General features: G+C 44.9%; 1 protein-coding gene across 4 annotated transcripts in view; it reads right to left on the minus strand.

The window, feature by feature from the left end:
• Positions 1-22,796, minus strand: part of SFMBT2 (Scm like with four mbt domains 2) — a 214,327-nt gene that overhangs the window by 151,335 nt on the left and 40,196 nt on the right. For all 4 annotated transcript variants that reach the window (XM_032773318.2, XM_032773316.2, XM_075063858.1 and 1 more), the window contains 2 exons: positions 15,221-15,315; positions 10,344-10,584 (listed from right to left, as the gene is read on the minus strand). In XM_032773318.2, the coding sequence (XP_032629209.1) occupies positions 10,344-10,584; positions 15,221-15,315 (336 nt within the window). The remainder of the gene's footprint in view (positions 1-10,343; positions 10,585-15,220; positions 15,316-22,796) is intronic.

Here is a 22,796-nt window from a genome sequence, read left to right on the forward strand (position 1 = left end):
TTTTCTGCAAGAATCTTGACATGGAGTGGCTGTGCCTCTGGTTCTCTGATACATTGTTCTCTAGTACACTTGCCCCATATTCTGGACAGAGATCTGACTATTTTTAGACACAACATCAAAGGAGGAATTGACCCAGGGGGTTATTCCCATTTGACTTTGCGCCCGCCGACCTCAGCGAACATCAAGCCAGGAGGCCCATGACAGCAGCAGACAGTCAGAATGACTGATAACCGGTCATCTCATCGCCAAATTTACAGAGGGCAACAGCAGACGGTACAAACGACTGGTGTAACCGTCTCGCTACCTTGCAAAGGCAAATGAATGTGTCGCTGTGTGTAGCGCTGCAGTACCCCAACTTCTGTCAGCAGCATCCCAGATACATACATGCGTAATGACAGTGACAAAAGGCAAAACGGGCTCATGGTTGCCATGCTTGGATGGGTCTGCCAGTGCAATCCAGGGAAAACAGTTGACGCAAAATGAGTGTCTGGCTGTTGCTTCACGGAGGAAGGAATGAGTGACGAAAATTGCTAACCAACAGAAATGCACTGCGACAGCAATGTTTTTGCACCATCATGCATTGGGATCTCAACCCAGAATTCCAATGGGCAGGGGAGACTGCAGGAACTATGGGATAGCTATGGGATAGCTACCCACAGTGCAACGCTCCAGAAATCGACGCTAGCCTCGGTACATGGATGCATACCACCGAATTATTGCGCTTTGTGTGGCCGCGTGCACTCGACTGTATACAATCTGTTTTACAAAACCGGTTTATGTAAAATCAGTATAATCCTGTAGTGTAGATGTACCCAGACTGTGCAAGGGAGGGTAGCTTCTCCTAACCTCCCTTGCTGGCTTAGGAGGAAAATGGCTCAGAAGCCTGTGACCCTTGCCTCTAGAGAGAGACGGGCTATGTGGAGGGTCACAGTGAGCCTCTGAGGCTAGTGAAATCTGCCAGGAAATCTGGGACCCACGGAGACAAGATCAGAGCTTTGTCACACGACACTTAGTAACCGTGCTATTCCCCGATATTACCATATTCAATACTGTTGCAGGGGACCTTCCTCTTGTCAAATAAGAACTAAAAAACAATATATGTGGATTTTTTTTTTTTGTAAGAAAATCTTTAGTTTTCATGAACTACAGAGAAATATATCACGATGATCTATAGTTCCCAACCAACTCTTTGGAGGCAACGTACCAAAAGTATCAGTGTAACAGATGAACAGAAGAAAGATGGTCTTGTCGTTAAGAGGTTAGTCTGGACCTACTTGTGGTCAACTCCATGACTTTTATGGCAAGGGCAAATCTGGCCCATGTTATCTGTCTCGATAACAGTGACTCAGATTATACTAACAGGATTAAATGAGTAATTTTACTGAAATCTTCCAAACACGGAAAAGAAATGGCCAGATCAGCATACGGTGCTGTGTACAGAAATGAACTAATATCAAGCTTGATTGAAAAAGTTGATTAAATTAGTTTAATTTAAGAGCCTAAACAAACCCTGAAGGAGGTTCTTTCTTTATTGCTTTTTACCTATACTATGCTCTGCTGAAAAGCACCATGTGGGCATGAAATATTTATTCATTAAATCTTTCATAAAGGTGCACGCTATTGTTTTCAACCATTATATATTTATAACTTGTCATATACCAGGAAAAAAAAAATTATTTTTGTTCTCCTCCAGGCTGTTTATATGAGACTTGGTTCTTGTCAGGTTACCACACTGGGTCTGATTCTTATTTACACCGTGGCATTCTCTACATACAGAAGTCAGACTGTTTTAAGTACACAGGTATGGCGGTGTCCATAGTAGGAATCGTATCCATCAGTTAAAAAAAGTTATAGTTCTATCCTCAATATGTTATACCGGAACAAAATTCATGTTTGACCAGATCCACTTATACAACACTGGCAATATCAAGGTGCCACAAAATGGATGTAAACTTGGTGTCTCCCAGTGTAAAGTGTCCCTCTGGTGTGCCCACTGAACATATTGGGAGTGGGGAGGGGCAACCAGGGGAAGTAGCTGGAGTGTGATGTGCTCCAGCAATCCCCACCTGTTGTATGGTCCATTGGGGCCACAGAGACACAGTTCACACTACAGTGAATTTCAGCCTCACCACAGTGTGTTCTTCAGCAAAGTGGGTTTTTTCCCCCTTCACTTGAAATACACCAGATTTACCGAAGTGCTACATTTTACAAGCTCGTTAAGAGTAATCTGCTAATCATTCTGTGCCAATGCATAAGGCTGCCTACTATGCTAATAGAATATTTAATAGATGTTTATTTGCTGACTAGTTATTTATGTTAACATCCTTCCTGCATAATTAATACTCAGCTGAAGTCAAGGCTAAGACCACATATAAATACATTTTACTAAGAGAGCCATTTACAGTGTTTAAAGAAAGAAATCCTGGAATCTATTAACATTAAGGGAATCTAAAATCAGCTTTAATAGGATAAGCCAACAAAGGATTTGGCAGGGAAGATAAAAGAATGTGTAATTCTTTAGCACTATCCCCAGTACCTGGTGCTGTGATTTGCTAAAGGAGGTGTCTGAGTTTCGTTTTACAATTCAATGGCCCAGTTAGCAGCTGGTGTAAACTGGCATAGATCCCTGCATCTCTGAGAATTTTAGATCCTCAGCAAGTAATTTCAGCTTTGCACAAAAGTTAAAATTTTACAAAACTGGGGCCAAATCCTGCTCTCAATCTTCAAAGCCACCTCAGTTAAATTATTCCATTCCAGCGTAACCAGGAGCAGAATTCCACTCTAAGCAGCTGATCTCTATGGAACATCATCATCCTCAACTTGCAAATGTAGGTGAAGTTTAATTTCCTTTGGGGATCTCTTACAGGCTAGTAGGGGACATTGCTTTTGGTTTTAAGCATCCAGGATTACACGTTCTGAGAGATGAGCTGGGAGGATGGCGGTGGTTCAGAACCACCACAATCTATGATGGAAATGATTAGTTTCAGAAGGTCACTTGGTTCCTCCTAGTGTGTGGAACAGAGGAGTGCTAAAACTTGCTAATCTCACTGACATGGCTGGGCTTCCCCCAACCCATTGCCTCACTGTTGGCTATGCATCTGTGTCTCCATGATGGCTGACCAGAATGTGGTGGTGCTAAGGAGAAATGACACTATGCAACATATGCCTCTGTCAATGACGCTTCCTGTACTCATCAAGATACAATATAAATTAATGCTGCCCACTGAGGCATTATCTCTTGTCATATACTTATGTGGGACCTCAATTACCACTCCTTGCACACCCAAACCACCCACTGAAACCAATGGAGTATTGGTGGATTACCAATTTGGCTATTAATGTGCAACCTGATTGATGATGGGCCTAATTCTGACCTCAGACATGAAGACACAAGCAACACCAGCAGGAGCATCCTAGTTCTGAATTCATTATGATGAGGTTACCATGAGGCTAATTGGCCAGACTGTGTCACCAGTTGACACCAATGAAGTCAATGGATGTAACTGAAACCAAAATATGAGGCCCTGCATTTTTACAAAATACAGAAATATCTGCGTGTCAGTCTCTCTGAAGGCCCTGATGATCATCTCTCTGGCCATGAAAAACTTCTTAGAATGGATCAAATTCTCCCCTGACTTGTACCTCCCACAATCTCAAAGGGTAAAATGAGGTCCTAGGAATACATTCTCAGAGATAAATCTTGAAGGTCTTATTCAGCCAAAGAGTTCTTATCAAAGTAATTTTTTTTCCTGAGCAAGGATGAAGTAAAGCTTTCTGTTTGTGCCTTAGCATCTTAAATAAGACCTTAGCACCAGTCCACTAGTAGGTAAGAGGTAGGATGTGTGAATGTACTTCAACTGAACTAGCAATATCATTTTGAATTACAAGGCAATCTATTTTGCTGCTGCATGAGTCCGATCCTTTCTGCATGAATAAAGTGCTCAGGATCACACCGTAAGTGAATCATGCCTTCACCATGGAGAGAAAGTCACAAATTAATCTAATGCAAGTAAAGTGGAAAAAAAGGCACAAACAAACACTATTTTAATTATAGCCCTAGTGGCATGTTTGCCTGAGAGGCCAAATCCTGCAGGACGCTGAGCATCCACAATGTCCACTGATGTATTTGGGATTTGGTGGGGCTCAGCACCACCCAGGATCAAGCCTTTGAGTTTTAACTCTACCCACGCAAGTGAATCTTGCTAGAAAAGGCTGCTTGCTGAACCTAATCAGAAGTGCAGGCTTATGAGTTAACAAGAGCACATCGATCCTACTAGAATTCTATGAGGGGGAGGGATTGTTCCTCAAGTTTTTCATCCCTATATCAACATATCCCAATATCAGAAAACAGGCCTGGGTCTCTTCTTCATTGACTCCTACATACGTCCCCTGATTTTACTGGTGCTACTTCCAATTTACACTGTTGTAACCGAGAACAGAATCAAGCTCATCGCATGGATTTTACAACAGGGAAGGACAATCCGGCCCTCCTTGAATTACTGTCTGTCAGTAATGTTAAGGCAAAACTACCCAAGCAATTCCAAGTGTACACAATAATCTTGTCTTCAGTGCATCCTAGAATGCATTAAGATAATGCCAGAGGAGACGCTGCTCTGTTGGCTCAGCTGTAAATCTGCAATCTGTACAAAAACCAGATGTCAATCAAAAGATGTTGCTGCTCTCTGCGCATTTCACGATGCATAATTTAGCCACACTTGTCAAGTTCCATGCGTGGCTCTTCTACCTGATGGTAAATGTGTTCAGGAACCCAACTGTCATCAAGAGAGGGAAACAGTACATGGAGACAAACGGCTAGGAGAGGGAGGAGACCTATTTTATTTCACAATTAAAGACATTATTAGTAATGAACGTTCAGCAAGCCACAAATTATTTTTTAACTCTTCAGAAAACAGTCCAGGATATGCTTGCAGCTATTACATTGTCAGGCATAAAATTCACCTAGGGAGTATAAGACCATTGGAAAACCCATGTCAGTTCTGTGGCAGAAAGGAAGGTGGTCCATGAGGAGCAGCTGAGTTCTGCACCAGTTCCACATACCCCAAACCTCCCCTTCACTTTAGCCTATGTCTACACTGCAATGTAAGCCCAGGCTCTGACTCAGGCTTGAACCCAACCCCGCCCTTCAGTCTACACACAAATCTCTCAGACTCAGGCTCAGACCCAGTGACTAACCAGATTCACGGTCAAGGAGCTGTGATCATCCAGATCCACAAACCCACTCCTAATGAGTGAGCCTGGGTTGTGGCCCCATTCCAATCTGGAAACAGGAACAGCAACAGCAGAACGGCCCTACAGTATGCCCTGCCCATGACTTGAGCATGAGGTTCTGTGCCACCCACTTATGGTCTAAACCCACTAAAGTCAAAATCCCATTGTTTTCAATGGGCATTCAATTGTTCCCCATGCAAATTATATTTGCACAGGCTTTATGCAGAGGGGTAAAAACACAAGAGGTGAAATTTATCTGTATTAGGCAGCATTGGTTTATGCCAATGGTTAACTGGTAATAATAAAAAAAAAATATATATCTGTCCTAAGATGGGACTTTACAGCCAATCAGCAAAATGTAGCTATAGACCATAAGGATGTCTTCACACTTTCTTCCTCAAGTTCATGAATAAACATCGGTTCATTCAAATGAGTTTTATATTAATTCATTTAAATAATTTTCATTTTGATTTGAATGGTAAACAGAGCTATTCTGCCAGGATAGTTGAGTTTGCAATTCAAATTACACACTAATTTGTAATGAGAAAAATATAATTAATGGCAAGAGTTGAAGTCACTAATTTTACTCCTTTGATTTTCTACCGTAAGTAGTAGGGAGGGTGGGGCAAAGGGAGAGACACAGGTTATGTCTACACTGCAGCTGGAAGGATGCGCCCCTCCCAGCCCTGGCAGACAGAAACGCCTGCTCAAACTCGTGCAGCAAAAATAGCGTTGTAGACATGGCAGTATAGGCAAGCTAGCAGACTGACAGAGCTCCTGGGTCCATACGTGGGTGGCTAGCCCGGGTCACCACATGTGCTGCAATGTCCACATTGCTCCAGCTAGCATGCGAAAAACAGCAGAGTCAGCACACCTCCGGCTGCCATACATTCTGTTCCAGTGCATCACATCATAATGTCACTGCAGGATATAACATGACTTGACATTATGCTCACGGGCACAATGATGCAAAGTTAACACCTCCCAATACATAACATAACAGTCAGTAAATTAAACGACTTCCTTATATTGGGATCATAAACAATAATTATTTGGCAGCTGCCCCTTGGAAGCACAGTATGTGCCAAAGAGTAAATCAAGCCCTATTGATTTGCTAAGCTGAACAAACCCGTTCTCGCCCCTCTAATGAAATTCATAATCTCCTTTTTCATTTTGTGCTGCTGTAATGTGGTATTACTTTTACATGTAAGACTAGCACTGATCAGTTCTTTCTGGTAAGCAGAACACAATACAGTCCCAGTGCAGCCGTTCTGCCAGTTTAACAAGTGTGTCTTTGCAGATTTGCTTATTAAACAGAGCCCATCGACTACTGAATGAAAGCAAATCTTAATGGCTGGCCCACGGCCATGCTGCTTGCACTTCTCTTTGCAGTGATGGCCCGATCCTGCATTTCATAAGCAGCAGGTATTCCAGCTCAGATCAAGGAGTGCATGACAAGGCCCTTAAAATACTGGCTGCTCTCATTAAACATGGAGATTAAATTATTTTTTTGAAGGCATGATAGTGAAATAGGGTGTGATGCTAAGAACACAAAATGTTTTGAGGAACGTTGTATAAAACAGCAATTTCTCTTATACCAAATAGGGGCTTATCTTGCACCCCTTACCCAGCCAAAGCTCCCACTGACTTCAATAGGAGTTTGACAAACTAAGGACAGATGCACTCACTGATCCAACAAAGCAGTGAAGCAGAAGCATGACTTTAAGCCCAGGACTACATGCGTGAAGATATGCACACACTACCGGCCAGATCTTCAAAAGTGCTCTGCACCCAACAGCTCCCGGCGTTCTCGATGGGAGGCAGCGGGGGCTGCGTATTTTTTAAAATCCTGCCCACTTCATTAAGGTGCCTAAAGGGAAACTGGCCTTTTTGTTCCTTCCGGGATCAGGGCTAGAGTGAAAAAAAAAAAATGAGTAATGACCCCAGGACTTAATTCAATAGGCAACAGGTAAAATTTCAAAAGCACCTACATGATTTTGGAACCCAAGCCCCAAGTGATTTAGGCATCCAGGAACCTAAAGTCCATTAACTTTTAAGTCTGCTGAATGCCTAAGTCTAACAGTTACGTGCCCCATAGATCTTCAGCTGCTGCCTCATCTTGCAGGCACTTAAATTCTCAAGATGCCCTAAATTTCCACCAATAAAGTCCCTATGGTCCCTATGTTTCTGCCAGTGGGCATGTGCAAAACTGCCCCAGTCCTGCGGCTGTTGAGCTGCTCAGCCTGCCAGCTCACTCCTCAGCCCTGGCAAGATTCACAGACTGGGCCTTCTCCACCCATCTCACCTGAACTGATAGCGTGCCCTGAGCATACCTAACCGGCACAAGACAACTAGGAAGGCACAGAGCTGGTGAGAGTGTGGCTATATCCAACAGCCCAGCGGTGAGGAGAATCAATGGGAAACCCAGGTTTGTGTCCCCATTCTGCCTGATTTGAAGCAGAGACTTGGCCCCAGGTCTCGCACCTCCCAATTGAGTGCCCTGACCACCCACTTACTGGGTATCCTGGGAGGGTTTCCCATCTGTTCTGTTGATGCTGTTCCGCTTTGTATAATTAATTAATAGTCATGTGGCCAGAGTGTGTGTGTGTGTAAAAACTCTACAGCCCAGTAGCTGAAGCACTCAGCTCTTAGAGGCTGGGATCTGAATACATGTCTAAGCAAGCAGAGCAGGGATTTGAATCCAGATCTCCCATGTAAGGGCTATTGGCTGGCTGTCTTTCTGTTTTCATGAGAAAGGGATGACCTGGCTTAGCCACATAACTCCAGAAGATGGCTCACAGCCATGAATCCAAAGCAAAGGCAGGTGCCTTCCTTGGGCCTTATTGGGCACCTAAGTAGCTTTGAGGCTGGTGGGCCCTAAGGCCACCCCTCTCCTTAGCATTATCTACTGGCTATCTTAGGCAGCTCCTTGCTTAGCCTGCTGGCTTCTCAGAATCCTATTCTTATGCCCCTAACTATCCCCTATGCATTGTATAGGGAGCCTGGGGCCTAGCTCAGAGCTGTAAATTCCACTGGGCACCTGAGAGGTAGATGTTGCACCACTTAGCACTGCAAAATGCCGAAGTCCCTTTGTGGGCCTAACCCTAAGTATTTCAGCTCCTAAGTTCCAAGGAAATGAGACATAGGCACTTTGGAAAGTTGTTATCCATCATCTGTGCATTAAAGTTTGTTCATTCAGTGAAAAAAAAATTATATATATATATATACACATACATACATACATACACACACACACACACACACTTTCCACTGCACTTTTTCAAGCGAGCAGCCTGAATTCAGCACCTACCCTGACCTATACCCTACGCAACCCCAGCGGTTTCCTGGCACTGCACAGGGCACACATGACATCCTGACAGTACAAATGCTGAACACTGAACTGTACATCAGCGCAGAATTTGGCCACCCAAGCTAAACAGTGCACATCGAAGTAGCCAGGACCAGAAAAAGATTCCAACCCTTCCCCAAAGAGCAAATGCCTCCAGTTATAAAACAATCATTATTTTCTATTATAGCAGTCGATAAATCCTCTTACCTCTTGACCCTGGCATTTCATGATTTAGCTTACGGCACTGTATATTTTCTTACAACATTGATTATAAGCCACATAATAAAAAGAGTTTAAAAAAAAAGAAGCTGCCACATAAAAGATTAGGAGACCAATAAAAATCTAACCCCTCTCAAATCAGCCTGATTTATTACAGCTTGGCTAACAAACCTTTCGATCACATTTGCATTCAGGTATCAAGCTCTATTTCTGTTTTTTATAAATCCATCCTTTTTTATTCAAGGGACACAGTCAGGTCAAATCGGGTCCAAAGACATCTACAAACCAGATCCGTTTTCTGCCTACGCTAGGAAATGGGCCAAATTCACCCTTAGCTCAAGTGAGCATAGCTTCCATTGAAGAGACACCACGGGTCAGGCTGATGCAGTATCTCTGTCATAATCATGTACAACATGCAAATGAAATGTCAACCTTCCGAATAGCCATTATAAATAGGAAGTAAACCTCGTCCCTCCCCCAAAAAACCCTCCTATCTCAGAAGCAGGTTTTTAAATTTTCTTTAAATTTAAATTGATTCCTAAATAACACACGTTTGGGACTAAATCTTCATCCCACAAAGATTGAATGAACTGGAACAGTGCGGCGAACATAAATGGAAGGGTGGTGAGATAGTATCCTCTGCCCAGCTAGAGCAGATAGGTACCTATTCTATAGAAGCAACTACAGCCAACAGACTACAGCAGCCCACTATATGCCCTCTATGCAAGGGCATGGGCAACCTATGTCATGGAGCCACTGGCCCTGCTTGCTTCTTTCCCTACCGCACTGTCACCCAGGACCACCAGGATACACTGTTCCTCTGCCGGCAGGGAATATGGAGCTCCCCTGAGCCGACTGTCTCTCCTGCACAGCCAAACTACAGCCGTCACCCATCAGAATCTTGCGCCTCTCCACAGCTGAGGAACCACAGTTGCCTCTTAGTGAACAAGGCCTAAATTCAGCAGTCTTTACTCAGGCAATGCTCCCATTGTCTTTAAAGGGCCGAGTCAGGACTGCAGGATTTGGCCCTGAATGATTTCTGATCTTTCTGAAGCAAAGCCAATCAGGATTCTAGCATAGGGACAAAGGGGCTGGAAAGGTTTTTTTGAGGATTGTAGCATAGGGCCAAATTCTGACCTCAGTTACACTCAGCCTACATGAGGGTGGACTGGAGTAAGTGAGATCAGAATTTGGCCTTTTCTTGCTAGACGTACAAGCCCATCCCCCACCCCCTCGATGGAAAACATTGTTTTTGCAATATAGGGAAAATTCCCTTCCCAACGCTTCCACCTACAAAAAAAACTTTTATATTATTATGACTATAATTTGTTGCATAATTCCCTTCCTAGGATCTGATCCACAAGTTCTTGGCAAGCAGGATCCATCAGTGAAGTCTAATGGCCAATTTCTCAGTTGCTGTAAAGTGACTTCAATGGAGCTACATAGGTTTACACCAGCTGAGGACCCGATGCAGGTTGATTATAGGCTTGGAGTCGAACCACATCTTATACGAGACCTTGACCCTACCAGAAAGCATAGAACTCACCATCTGGAGGCATCAGCACCTTGTTGTTCTGCGTACACCAGCCCACTGGATGAAGGTCAGCTGTCATCACATCGCACCAGAAATCTGCCCTGCGATCATCTCCATAGCCACAGTAACGTAGCAACAAGAGCTGCCCACACGTTGTAATGATCGTAGCCACCCAGTAAGTGTCCGGATTGTTCTTGTTGGCCACTTCTAACTTCATCCCTGGTTGGAAACTGCTCTGAAGGCTGATTTCAACCTTGCAAAATTAGAAATAGGTATTATTTTTCCAAATAACAGAAGGAAAATACGGCATGATCTCTAGCTGAGCAATGCTAGTGGGCAACATTCTTAGGTGCAGAGTGGCATGGTCTAGCAGACAGGGCACTAAATAACAGTTTGGGGGACCACAGTTCTATCCTTAGCTCTGGCACTGACTGGTTGAGTGACCTTTGGCAAGTTACTTCACCTCTGACCCTCATCTATTCAGAACATAAGCTCTTTTGGGTAGAAACTGTCTATTATGATGTGCCTGTAGAGACAGTGGCATCTTCATCTCAGTTGGGCCTCTAGGTGAGACTGTCATGCCAGTAATAATTTTAAGCACGGCCTCTGGGAATGGGTGAAACTCAGCCCCATGCAGAGGGCCAGCACAAGCCCTATGTGCCACTACTAAAGACTTGCTTGAGCTGGAGAGAAAGCCAAGGTATGATGCAAAGAACTTGTTACCACACAGCTCCACCAGGTAAACAACAGGCCCCCTTCTGGTTGCGTGTGAGGTGCTTTATAATTGAGGCCTGGTCCTCAGAGGTGCTCCATACCTGTAATTCTACCTCTCAGGTATAGAGCAATTCTGAGGACCAGGCCACAATTATAATAATTTGTATAGAACACCTCACATGCAACCATCTCAGAGCCCTTTACAAGCACTCTGGGCCGAACCCTGCCCACACTGACGTCAGTGATAATGCTTCCATTGATGCAGGTCCATGCTCTAGCCAGTTAAAGTTCTTAATACCCTGGTGAAGAAGGCACAGGCAGCATCACCAGCCGCTATTACAGATGGCTAAAGACAAGAAGCTCCCACTGAAGTTTACAGCAAAACTCCCATTGATGTCGTCAACAGAAGTGGGACTGGGTCCCAAGCAACTTGCCTGAGGAAAACTAGAGAATACAGTACATATTCTGCAGGCCAGTGGTTCTCAATCAGGGTTACATGTACCCCTGGGGGTACTCAGACGTCTTCCAGGGAGTACATCAGCTCATCTAGATATTTGCCTAAAGCACTAGCAAAGTTAGTACAAACGAAAATTTCAAACAATGACTTGTTTATACTGCTGTATATATGGGACACTGAAATGCAAGTATGGTATTTATATTCCAATTTATTTATGTTATAATTATATGGTAAAATGAGAAAATAAGCAATTTTTCAGTAATAGTGTGTTATGACATTTTTATATTTTATGTCTGATTTTGTAAGCGAGATTTTAAGTGACCTGTAACTCGGGGGCAAGGAAGACAAAAAAGACTCCTGAAAGAAGTACAGTTAGGGTTACGAGGCACGGCTGGCAAAGGCTGAGACCCATTGTTGTAGCACATTCCTAACTAATGGAGTTAAAACTGAGGATATGCCTAATGCACAAACTTTCTGTATCAATTAAGAGTTCTTTTGATATCTCCAGTTTTTCCTCCCAAGCTCAGAAGAAAGTTAGTCCCCTGGTTAGGGTATCAGCCTAGAATTTAGGACACCCTTGTTCAATTCCCTGCACCACTTCAGACTTCCTCTATGACCTTTAGCAAGTTAGTCTCTTTGTGACTCAGTTTCCCTTTTCTAAAATGGGGACAATAACACATCCCTACTTGACAGGGATGTTGTGAGGATACATATTAACAGCAGTTTTTAACATAGGTGATGTAAGTACCTAATATGGATAGAGAAGAGGAATACAAGTCTGCCTAAATCCATTGCTTGTGTCTTGTCTTATATTTAGACTGTAGGCCCCTGGGGGCAGGACACCTTTCTGGTCTGGGCTTTTTACAGTGCTGAGCACAACGGGGTCCAGACCCATGACTAGAGCTCTTAGGTGCTACAGTAATACACATATTAACAACTGCCTGGGGCCTTCAACAAATGATCCAGGGGTCAACTGTAACAGTGGTTTGCTAGTCTAGAGGAATGCAGCTCCTCTGGAGTTAGGAAGGCGCCTCCTTTACCTGCCTCACACATGATTACTGCAGTCTAAGCACTGATAAATTGCATCATTTAATCATTTTCATAGCACAAGTACATTTGTCCGGCATCTAGGTATTCATGTTCTGTCAACAGGAACGGCACGCGTGGCTTGGGGCTGGTCCGTGGCCCAGCTAGGTAGGCTCTTGGATAGTGACCAACACCACAGAATCTGAGCACTTCATAAAATGATCAAATACAAACGTTAAGCTGTAATGATCTTTCTTGCTCCACCTCTCAGCAATGTCCAGACTGTGACATTTTGGGGAGCGGGGGATCTGTGTGGGTGGGTGGCGGGGTATAATTATACAAAGGGTGGGTTGAAGACGTGGATTTTGTCTCTGTCTCCAGGGTCCCCAATCTCTTCTGAGAACAAAGTTCCAGATTCATAGTGGGACATGCCCCTGTATATGAGTCTCACCCCTGAGGCTGACAGTTCCATTCTCCCAGTGGAACGTAGCCATTGGGGAAGGTCACAATCACAAAGGATGAGGTAGGGCCCCTAGGTAACCCAAGCCAATGCCATAGACCAGGGGTTCTCAACCTGCTACAGAAATTCCACGGTCCTCCTGTGCCATAACAACTGTTTTCCTGCATATCCATTAGATTAAAAGCCAGGGCCGGCGTTGGGGAGTAGCAAGCAGGGCAATTGGCCAAGGCCCAACACCACCGGTGGCCCATGAAGCTAAGTCGCTTGGGCTTCAGCTTTCAGCCCCGGGCAGCAGGGCTTGGGCTTCAGCTTTCTGCCCTGGGCCCCAGCAAGTCTAACACTGGTCCTGTTTGTTCCTGAAACCTGCTGGTCCTGAAACCTGCTTGCAACTCCCCAGGGGGGCCCAGACTCCTGGTTGAGAACCACTGCCACAGAGGGCTTGGAGGATGGGGTGTGAAAACTTGACCTGGAGCCAGTATTCAGCAAGGTGCCAGTGCACAGAGCAGAGTGCTGGAAGGAGCGAGGTGCTCTCATGGGACAGTTGTCGTGCTCTGAACCGACTGTCGATTGAAGGTCAGGAGTTTCACATCAAGGACAGAGAATTACATCATCCAGCCAGGCGGTCGGTCGTGTGTGAATCACTGCGGCTATGTTGGAATTTGATAGGAGGGACTGCAATCTCCTTGCCTCACACAGGTGGAATTGACAGCGTTTTGCAACTGTCGCTCTTTGAGTATCCAGAGGAAGAGACCAGGTGAACACTCACGCAGAGGATTCTCCAAAGAGCATGCCTCTCCGCTCCAATGTCGATCCATCATTTCCAGAGTTCAGCATCATCCAGGAGCCAGTCTCAGCCAGGCCTCTGTACAGGCAGCTGGGAGATGGTGCTGTTCGCATCTGAGCAGAAGATGTAGTAGTGCCGGTTGCATCTGTATCAAATGGGATGGGGAGAGACAGGAATGCTGTGGGGCTCCACAGGTGAGTGCTGGGGAAACAGAGGAGCAGGTACCCATCATGGCTCTGAGAGTGACCTGAGAGGGGCAGCTGAACTCACCTCTGTGCAAACCCACTAATCCCACCATAACCATGAGGTGGGATGGCACCATTTTATAGCTGACTACATCAAATGTTATGGAAAGGTCTGGCAATAAGAGCATGAGCATACAGCCCTGTCCATAGCCGAGATAAGATCATCCCTCAGGGCCATCTCTGTTCCATGTCCTAACCTGAACCCTACTTGGGAGGGATCCAGAATACTGGCGATATCTAGGAGTTAAGTTTCCCAGTTAGTTTGCTTAGGAACTGGAGGTTAGACAATAGGTAGCAGCTGGAGAGGTCGGTCACATCATGCAATGGTTTCTTAAGTACTGGCTGCATTGTGATGTGCTCTGGGACCACAATAGATTTCCCTTCTCAAAAAAAGTGGCAACAATCTCAGTCCATAGGGATTCCAAGTGCTCTCAACGCTCTTCCACAAATCAAGAAGGGCATGGGGCCAGAACTGCAGACGGTGGCTGTTTTCCCACAGTGCTTCCAGAATTCCATTGTGCGAATGAACCAACTTCACATGAGGGAAGGTATCATATTCTCAGGCCTATGACAGTTGAATGGATTCAGGTGCCCCAAGATGCCATTTCTGCTACCAGAGAGTTTCTCTGAGATGTAGGCTGATAGCTTGTCACTGCAAGAGACACTGTTTTCTGGAGCTGAGAGAAGGTATCCCATGGTAACCAGGCTATTTAACATTGACAGGCTTCTCAGAAGAGACCTGTCTGAAGGAGGGCTTTGAAGGAACAATGTGCATGCAATTTCTGTGTGGTGGAGTAATATGGAAGAAATTAAAGGGATCAAGGAGGCGGGAGAAGCAAAGGATGCAGGATGCGGCATGGGAGGGAATGAGAGCTGAATGTAGGCCAGAGGAAAGCAGTACAGGGCCTTGAGAAGGGGTAAGGATGAGAAGCTTGAATCCAAAGTAGAGAGAAGCCAGTGGACCCAAAGAAAGGCATGAGAACAGGTGTTCAACCGGAGAAGAAAGAGGATTTCAGAAGAAGAGGGAAAGGATTCCAGCATTTTGGATTGAGAGGAAGAAATTTTGAGGCAGAGAGAAAAGTTTGGTGATGTTTCCTCAAGAGCCATTAGCCGTGCCTTTAAATTTTCCAGGATGACCCTCTCCAATCAAAAAGGAAAGAGGAAGGGCACAGAACTTTCTCAAGGCCCAAGTGAAGTACGTACGTGTCTGAACGAGGTGTGAGGAGCAGCGCTTGCTCCCGTTTCTTCCAAGTATTCATCCCAGTTGAAGTCGGTCTCCTCGATGCTAGAACCTTCATCTGTTTGGGGGAGGGAAAAAGCAACATAAAATTAGAACATGGTTAATGCAGGCAATAAACTACACAATGGTATCGGCCAAAAGTGGGAAATTGGCAGGCAGTAAAACCTCCACACAAGATTAAAAAAACACTGTTTTAATAGTTATGCATATTTGGATTCCATGGGTTTTGCTACATTTCCAAGATATAATTTGGTATGCTGGTTTTAGCAGTTACGCCTCCAGAGACTCTGCCTTTGTGAGCCAGTTGGGTGAGCAAACAGAAAGCACTGTACCCGGTAGTGCAAGAGAGTCCACACTATTTCACAACTCTTTTTATAATGTTCTCAAATTTTCACGTCTCCTCCATCAGTCATCATGAGTGTACGTTTTGCAGTACAGTGAATAAACATGCCAAACAAATAATAAAGTCTATCCCCCAATGCATTTCTGAACTAAGGGCCATGAGCCAGATCCTCAGCTGCCGTAAGTTACAGTACTGTCATTGAAGCCAATGCAAGGATAGAGATTTACACCACCTTAGCATCTGCCCCACTACTGGGTGCACTATTGCAAAGAGGTTAGTATCTAAGTGCAATGCTGCCTTTTGCTGGATGGAATCAGAACTACTCAACTGCATATCATAGGCCCTATAATGATAACAACTAGGGGAAATTCCGCTTTTATTTAATTAGTCAGAAGCTGAGCTTTGAAAGCAGGAGCTCTGTTGTGGCTGTGAAGAGCCAGATAATAGAATTCAGGTGCCATCTCCCAGTTTCCCATTACAGCTACCTATAATTTTTGCTTTTCTATCACATCTTTCATGCGAAGTCCTGAAAACACTGTACAAACAATTAACTGTTCCTCACAACATCGCATGGGCTATGTAATGCTACGCCCATGTTATAGATGGGGAAACTAAGGCACAGACCATTTTCGTATCTAGCCTGAGATCACACAGGAAATCAGCTGCAGAGCAAAGAACAGAATCTAGATCTTCTGACTCTCAGGCCTCTCGATTAACCCTTATATACTCCATCCCACAGCTAAAGATCCATAATTATTCACAGGTTTTGCTACATATCTGTACAGCCCCTAGCAAAATGGGACTAAGGTCTCAAAGTGCTGCTGAAATACAAATAATACAAATTACAAACAAATCTTCTTGCACTTGCAGAAAATCAGCCAGATCTGATTATTTTAAAGTAAAATAAAAGCAATGTTTCCAGGCAATCTTGGAAGAACGGTTTCAACCCAGAGCAAATATTTACAGTCTAATAGTGAGGCACTGCAATAAGCATTTATCAGGCAAACTCTTGAAAGAGACCCTTTTCCTTCCAAAGCATTCATCAGCATGGCCATGATGTAATTAAAGTGCCCCATGACAAACTGAATGAAGAAACCTCCCCAGACAGTTTTATGAAGAAAACGGCAGGGTTAATTTATTGCAATTATTGCTACAGGTCTCCCATTTTCAAGATCCGAAAGTTATATCATATAAGAGGAATGTCTCATTATTAAAAGGAAAAGGAATAGGTTATATTTGCTGCCGATGTAGCCAGACACATATGTGTGGGGAAAAAAAAAGAGATGACAGCAGAGCTGGGTTTTCAAATCTTAATCATCATGGGAAAGGGGTTCAGAGAAGAAATCACAGCCCTATTTACTGTTAAATCCACTAGAACTTCTTTTGAATACTGGGTTATGAAGACCGAGTCTTGGGGTCAATTTTGTTCAACATCTTCATTAATGATCTGAATGATGGGATGGATTGCACCCTCAGCAAGTTCACAGATGACACTAAGCTGCGGGGAGAAGTAGATGCACTGGAGAGTAGGGATAGGGTCCATAGTGACCTAGATAAATTGGAGGATTGGGCCAAAAGAAATCTGATGAGGTTCAACAAGGACAAGTGCAGAATCTTACACTTAGGACGGAAGAATCCCATGCACTGTTACAGGCTAGGGAACAACTGGCTACATGGCAGTTCTGCAGAAAAGGACCTGGGGATTACAGTGGACGAAAAGCTGGATATGAGTCAGCAGTGCGCTCTTGTTGCTAAGGCTAATGGCATATTGGGCTACATTCGCAGAAGCATTGCCAACAGATTGAGGGACGTGATTATTCCGCTCTATTCAGCACTGGTGAGGTCACATCTGGAGTATTACATCCAGCTGGGCCTCTCCACTACAGAAGGAATGTGGGCAAATTGGAGAGAGTCCAGCAGAGGGCAACAAAAATGATTAGAGGGCTGGAGCACATGACTTATGAGGAGATGCTGACAGAACTGGATTTATTTAGTCTGCAGAAAAGAAGAGTGAGGGAGCATTTGATAGCACCTTTCAACTACCTGAAGGGGGGTTCCAAAGAGGATGGATCTAGACTGTTCTCAGTGGTGGCAGATGACAGAACAAGGAGCAATGGTCTCTAGATACAGTGGGGGAGGTCTAGGTTGGGTATTAGGAAACACTATCTCACTAGGAGGGTGGTGAAGCACTGGAATGGGTGACCTAGGAAGGTGGTGGAATCTTCATCCTTAGAGGTCTTTAAGGCCCGGCTTGACAAAGCCTTGGCTGGGATGATTTAGCTGGAGTTGGTCCTGCTTTAAGCAGGACTAGATGACCTTCTGGGTTCGCTTCCAACTCTAATCTTCTATGATTCTCCCTCATCTGTGTATACTTCAACCTGGTGTAACTAAATAGGTGTAAATCAGGAATAACTCAGTTGAAGACATTTCTGATAACAGGTGGCTCTTCAATCTAGCAGAAAAAGGCATGACAAGATCCAATGGCCGGAAGCTGAAGCTAGACAAATTCAGTCGAGAAAGTAAGGTGCACACTTTTTTTCAACAGTGGAGGGTAATGAACCATTGGACCAAATTATGTAAGAACATGGGGAATCTCCAGCACTCAAGAATGGATGTCTTTCTAAAAGAGATGCTATAGCCCAAACAAAAGTGATGGACTTGAGGCAGAGACTACTGGGTGAGGTTCCATCACCTGTGTTACGCAGGAGGTCAGGATGGATAATGATAGTGGTCTCTTCTAGCCTTAAAATCTAATGACTCTATGGTCATGTCTACACAAAACACTTATTGTGCGGCAAGCTGGGATATAAATCTACAATGCTCAAGGTCACATGTGTCAGTGACAGAGCCAGGAATTTAACCCAGATCTCCCATACCCTAAGCATCACTAGACTGAGCTAAGAAATCAGGCTCTCTTTGCATTCAGTAGTAAGATGGGTGCAGTACAGTGACACACCTAAAAAGTATCTGTTTTAAAAATCAAAATGAAAAGGACAAGATTGAGCCAGACAGGTTGCTTGGAGGGCCAGGCCATCTAGCAGTTATTGCACCAGACCTCCAGCTGCCATCAGGATGGTAGAGGTACCTGGTTCCTGACCCTAAGCCAGAAATCTTCTGGTCTCCACCCACATTTGGGTGTCAGCCCTTAAGAAGTTGTGGTGGGGAGACCCAGGCACTCCTTCTCCACCAGGTCCCAGCCCAGGGTCCTGTGGGAAGCAACAGTGGCAAGGTCCTCCCTGCAGGGAGTCTATGTCTGCTGTCCTGGACCACTTCCTATCTATAGATCCCTTCAATTTGGGGCATGGCCCCTATAGTCCAAACACTCAGTTACTTACAAAAAAAAGAAAAAAGAAAAAGCCCAACGGACCAGGGTGCTGCTCATTCTCAAGGGCGTGGTGGCTGGAGATGGCTCTGCCTGTGGGCCTTACCTGTCCCGTGGTGCCCCTCTCAGGTTCAACCTTCTGACTGGCTTCCCAGAGAAGGATTCCTCTCTCCTGCAGCCTGTCCAGCACCTGTGCCTGGGCTCCTGGAGCAGGCTCAGCAGGCCTAGTGGGTGGGGACTAACAGGGCTCAGTATTGCCTTTTAACACGTTTGGGTCCACATTGGGTTTGCATACCCTATCACATTGAGATGGAGGGCCTCCAGGGCCTGAGCACCCCTCCTGCTGCAGAGACTTCAGGCCTTTACTCCCAGTCCTTCCATTTCATTCTGACAGCAGAAGGCTGATTCCTCTACAGACTTTATCAGGAAATTACTTTTACTGTGTCTGTAAAAATAACATCAGGGAACTCGTTTAACATGGGCTCAGTATCTTGTTTTGATCAGTTTCATTACAGAGAAATGGAAGAGACTGAAAATTCCCCAAAACCTGTTGTGTTGTTTCTGATTCTTTCCTGAAGTTCAGCAATAGCATCGGCTGCGACCACTGTCAGGTTGCCTAGGGGTTAGGCCAGGAACAGAAAGTCAGGACATTCTATTGCCAACTCTATCAGTGATTTACTGTGTGCCCATGGGCAAGTCATGTAACCTTTTTCTGTGCCTGGGTTTCCAAAATCAATTTTTGCTGATCTCTAAAATGCTTCAAATCCCTCAGATTGAAAGGAGCTATATAAATAAAAAGTATTTAATATTATAATTACTCTAACAAGCGGTTTTCACAAAGCCATACCATCTACCAGTACTCAGATCAACATTCCAAGGGTAAAAACCTAGCTGCTGAAGTCACTGGCAAAACTCTCATTTATTCCATGGGGTGGGGTGTCAAGATTTCACCCCAGGCGTTCACTGGGTGATGGCTAATTTTATGATGTGCTTACATTGGTGGGTTTCAATTATGGATCCTTTTGCTCTATGTTCTTTTTTGGTGAAATAGTCGCACCTGTGTAACCTACCTTACATGTGCAAACAAAATCAATAGTAATGAGCTGCTACTCAATGGCTTTGAAGTGCTCTGGGATCATCAATTGATAGATGCCATAGAAATTAAAGGTACTTCAATAAAACTGCAGCCATCTAGGACTTCACTGTTAACACTTTAGGCCACGTGACTAAGGGAAAAACCTCAGAGTGAAAAAAGAACCTGGATCCTTTGTTCAGAAAGCCCAAATTCCCTACAAACCTATCTGTTGGATAATTCCCTTTAATTCTTAGCTGTATAGAGGCTAACGCACACAGCTAAGCAGTTCTGATTCTATCCTGTATCTATTCCTATGTTCTAGCTAGTTATGTTACTTTATCAATGAAAGAACATAAGAGCAGCCATACTGAGTCAGACCAAAGGTCCATCTAGCCCAGTATCCTGTCTTCCGACAGCAGACAATGCCAGGTGCCCCAAAGGGAACGAACAGAACAGGCAACCACCAAGTGATCCATCCCCTGTCACCAACTTCCAGCCTCTGGCAAACTGAGGTTAGGGATACCACCCATGCCCATATTGGCTAATAGTCATTGATGGACCTCTCCTCCATTCAGGGCCATCCCTAGACACTGTGGTGCCCTACACAGCCCCAGGCGTACGCGGGGGAGGGTGAGGCTGAGCTGAAGGTCTGCGGGGGGTAGGAGAAGGTTGAGGCCAGGTCGCTACACTTCCCGCTGCCCAGTGAGTGCAGGGAGCGCCTGATCCCTGCTACAGTTCCCAAGGACGTAGTTCAGGCGAAGGGATGGAGTGGGGGCAGGGCTACGGCAGAGCAGGGGTGGGAAGAGGCAGGGCGGAGGGGGGACAGAGGCTATGGGTAAGGAGTGGAGTGGGTGCAGGGCAGGAGTGGAGGCAGCTTTTCTGGCTGCCTCAGCTGGCCGGGGGATAAGGCTGGTCACTGGAGCAGAAAGCAGCTGCATACGGCACCAGGAAATTTGGGGCAATTTGGTGCCTTACACAGCTGCGTAGTTTGCATATGGGTAAGGATAGCCCTGCCTCCATGAATTTATCTATTCCTTTTTTAAAAAACACTATTATAGTCTTGGCCTTCACAACATCCTCTGGCAAAGAGTTCCACAGGCTGACTGTGTGACCCTCGAAGAAACACTTCCTTTTGCTTCTTTTAAACCTGCTGCCTATTAATTTCATTTGGTGACCCCTAGTTCTTGTGTTATAAGGAGTAAATAACACTTCCTTATCTACTTTCTCCACAGCAGTCATGATTTTATAGACCTCGATCATATTCCCCCCTTAGTTGTCTCTTTTCTAAGCTGAAAAGTCCCAGTTTTATTAATATCTCCTCATATGGAAATTGTTCCATATCCCTAATCATTTTTGTTGCCCTTCTCTGAACCTTTTCCAATTCCAAGATATCTTTTTTGAGATAGGGCGACCACATCTGCACGCAGTATTCAATATGTATGCATAACATAGGTTTATATAGAAGCAATATGATATTTTCTGTTTTATTATCTATCCCTCTCTTAATGATTCCCAACATTCTGTTCGCTTTTTTGACTGCTGCTGCACATTGAGTGGATGATTGCAGAGAACTATCCACAGTGAATCCAAGATCTCTTTCTTCAGAGGTAACAGCTAATTTAGACCTCACCATTTTATATGTAGAGTTGGGATTATGTTTTCCAATGTGCATTACTTTGCATTTATCACCACTGAATTTCATCTGCCATTTTGTTGCCCAGTCACCCAGTTTTGTGAGATCCCTTTGTAACTCTTTGCAGTCTGCTTTGGACTGAAAAGATCTGTCTTGGATTCCAGTCTGGAAATAGAAAACTGAGAGAAGGATGTGCCAGCATTTAGGGTACTAGTCTAGGACTTGAGAAACCTTGCTTCAAGCCCCTGCTCTGTTACAGGCTTCTTGTGTGACCTTGGGTAAGTCACTTAGCCTTAGTTCCACATCTGTAAAATGGGGATAGTAGTATGCCACAAGGGTGGCAAAAGGACAGATACATTAAAGGTAGTGAGGCATTCAGATCCTGCAAGGCCACCCAGAGGATTCAGGGGAAGCAGGGGAGCTGCAGTGCTTGTACTCACGCAGCGACGATCCGGGTCTTAGGCGGCATTTCAACAGCAGGGGGTCCTTCAGTCACTCCGCATCTTCGGCAGCACTGAAGGGCCCCCCGCCGCGAAAATGCTGCCAAAGACCCGGACAGCCCCTGGGCCAGGGCTCGCAGAGCCCCTGCAGGGCCCAGGGCAAATTGCCCCACTTGCCCGCCCCCGGCAGCCCTGAGATCTTTTGGTGATCAGAGCCGTGTAAGTACATTAGTTAGACAGATAAATTCAGATCATTTTACAGATGAGAAACTGGGTTAAGTTTATGTGATGATTTTGGGTGTAATAGCCGGTGAGCATCAGAAGCCAGATTGACTGGTGAGAAGAGACAGCACTTTGATTATCTCCTTAAGCACTCAGCTGAAACTGACTGACTGTTCAGGTTTCTGGAAATCACTAGATCATGCTCAGAGAATTTAATACACACATTAGCATAGTGCCTCCCCTTCTTGTAATCTGCTACCTGTCCTTAGAAGAGTGGGGAAGGTGATGTTTCTACTCATTGCATGGGTTTTCTGTGTGCTTACTTAAGAACAATGGTTCTATACCAGAACTCTTTGCTACATCTCTCCCCTCTACTCTGGTCCCATCTAGACAGGCTCTTCCCCACCCCACCATCACCACAACCACCACCTCTCCATTAGCAATATGGGAAGGGCAGCATGATCATGAGCCCATGACATCAGCTCACGTCACCAAGCTTAAAAA

The sequence above is a fragment of the Chelonoidis abingdonii genome, chromosome 1 (genome assembly GCF_003597395.2).
Source record: "Chelonoidis abingdonii isolate Lonesome George chromosome 1, CheloAbing_2.0, whole genome shotgun sequence".
Taxonomy (NCBI): domain Eukaryota; kingdom Metazoa; phylum Chordata; order Testudines; family Testudinidae; genus Chelonoidis; species Chelonoidis abingdonii.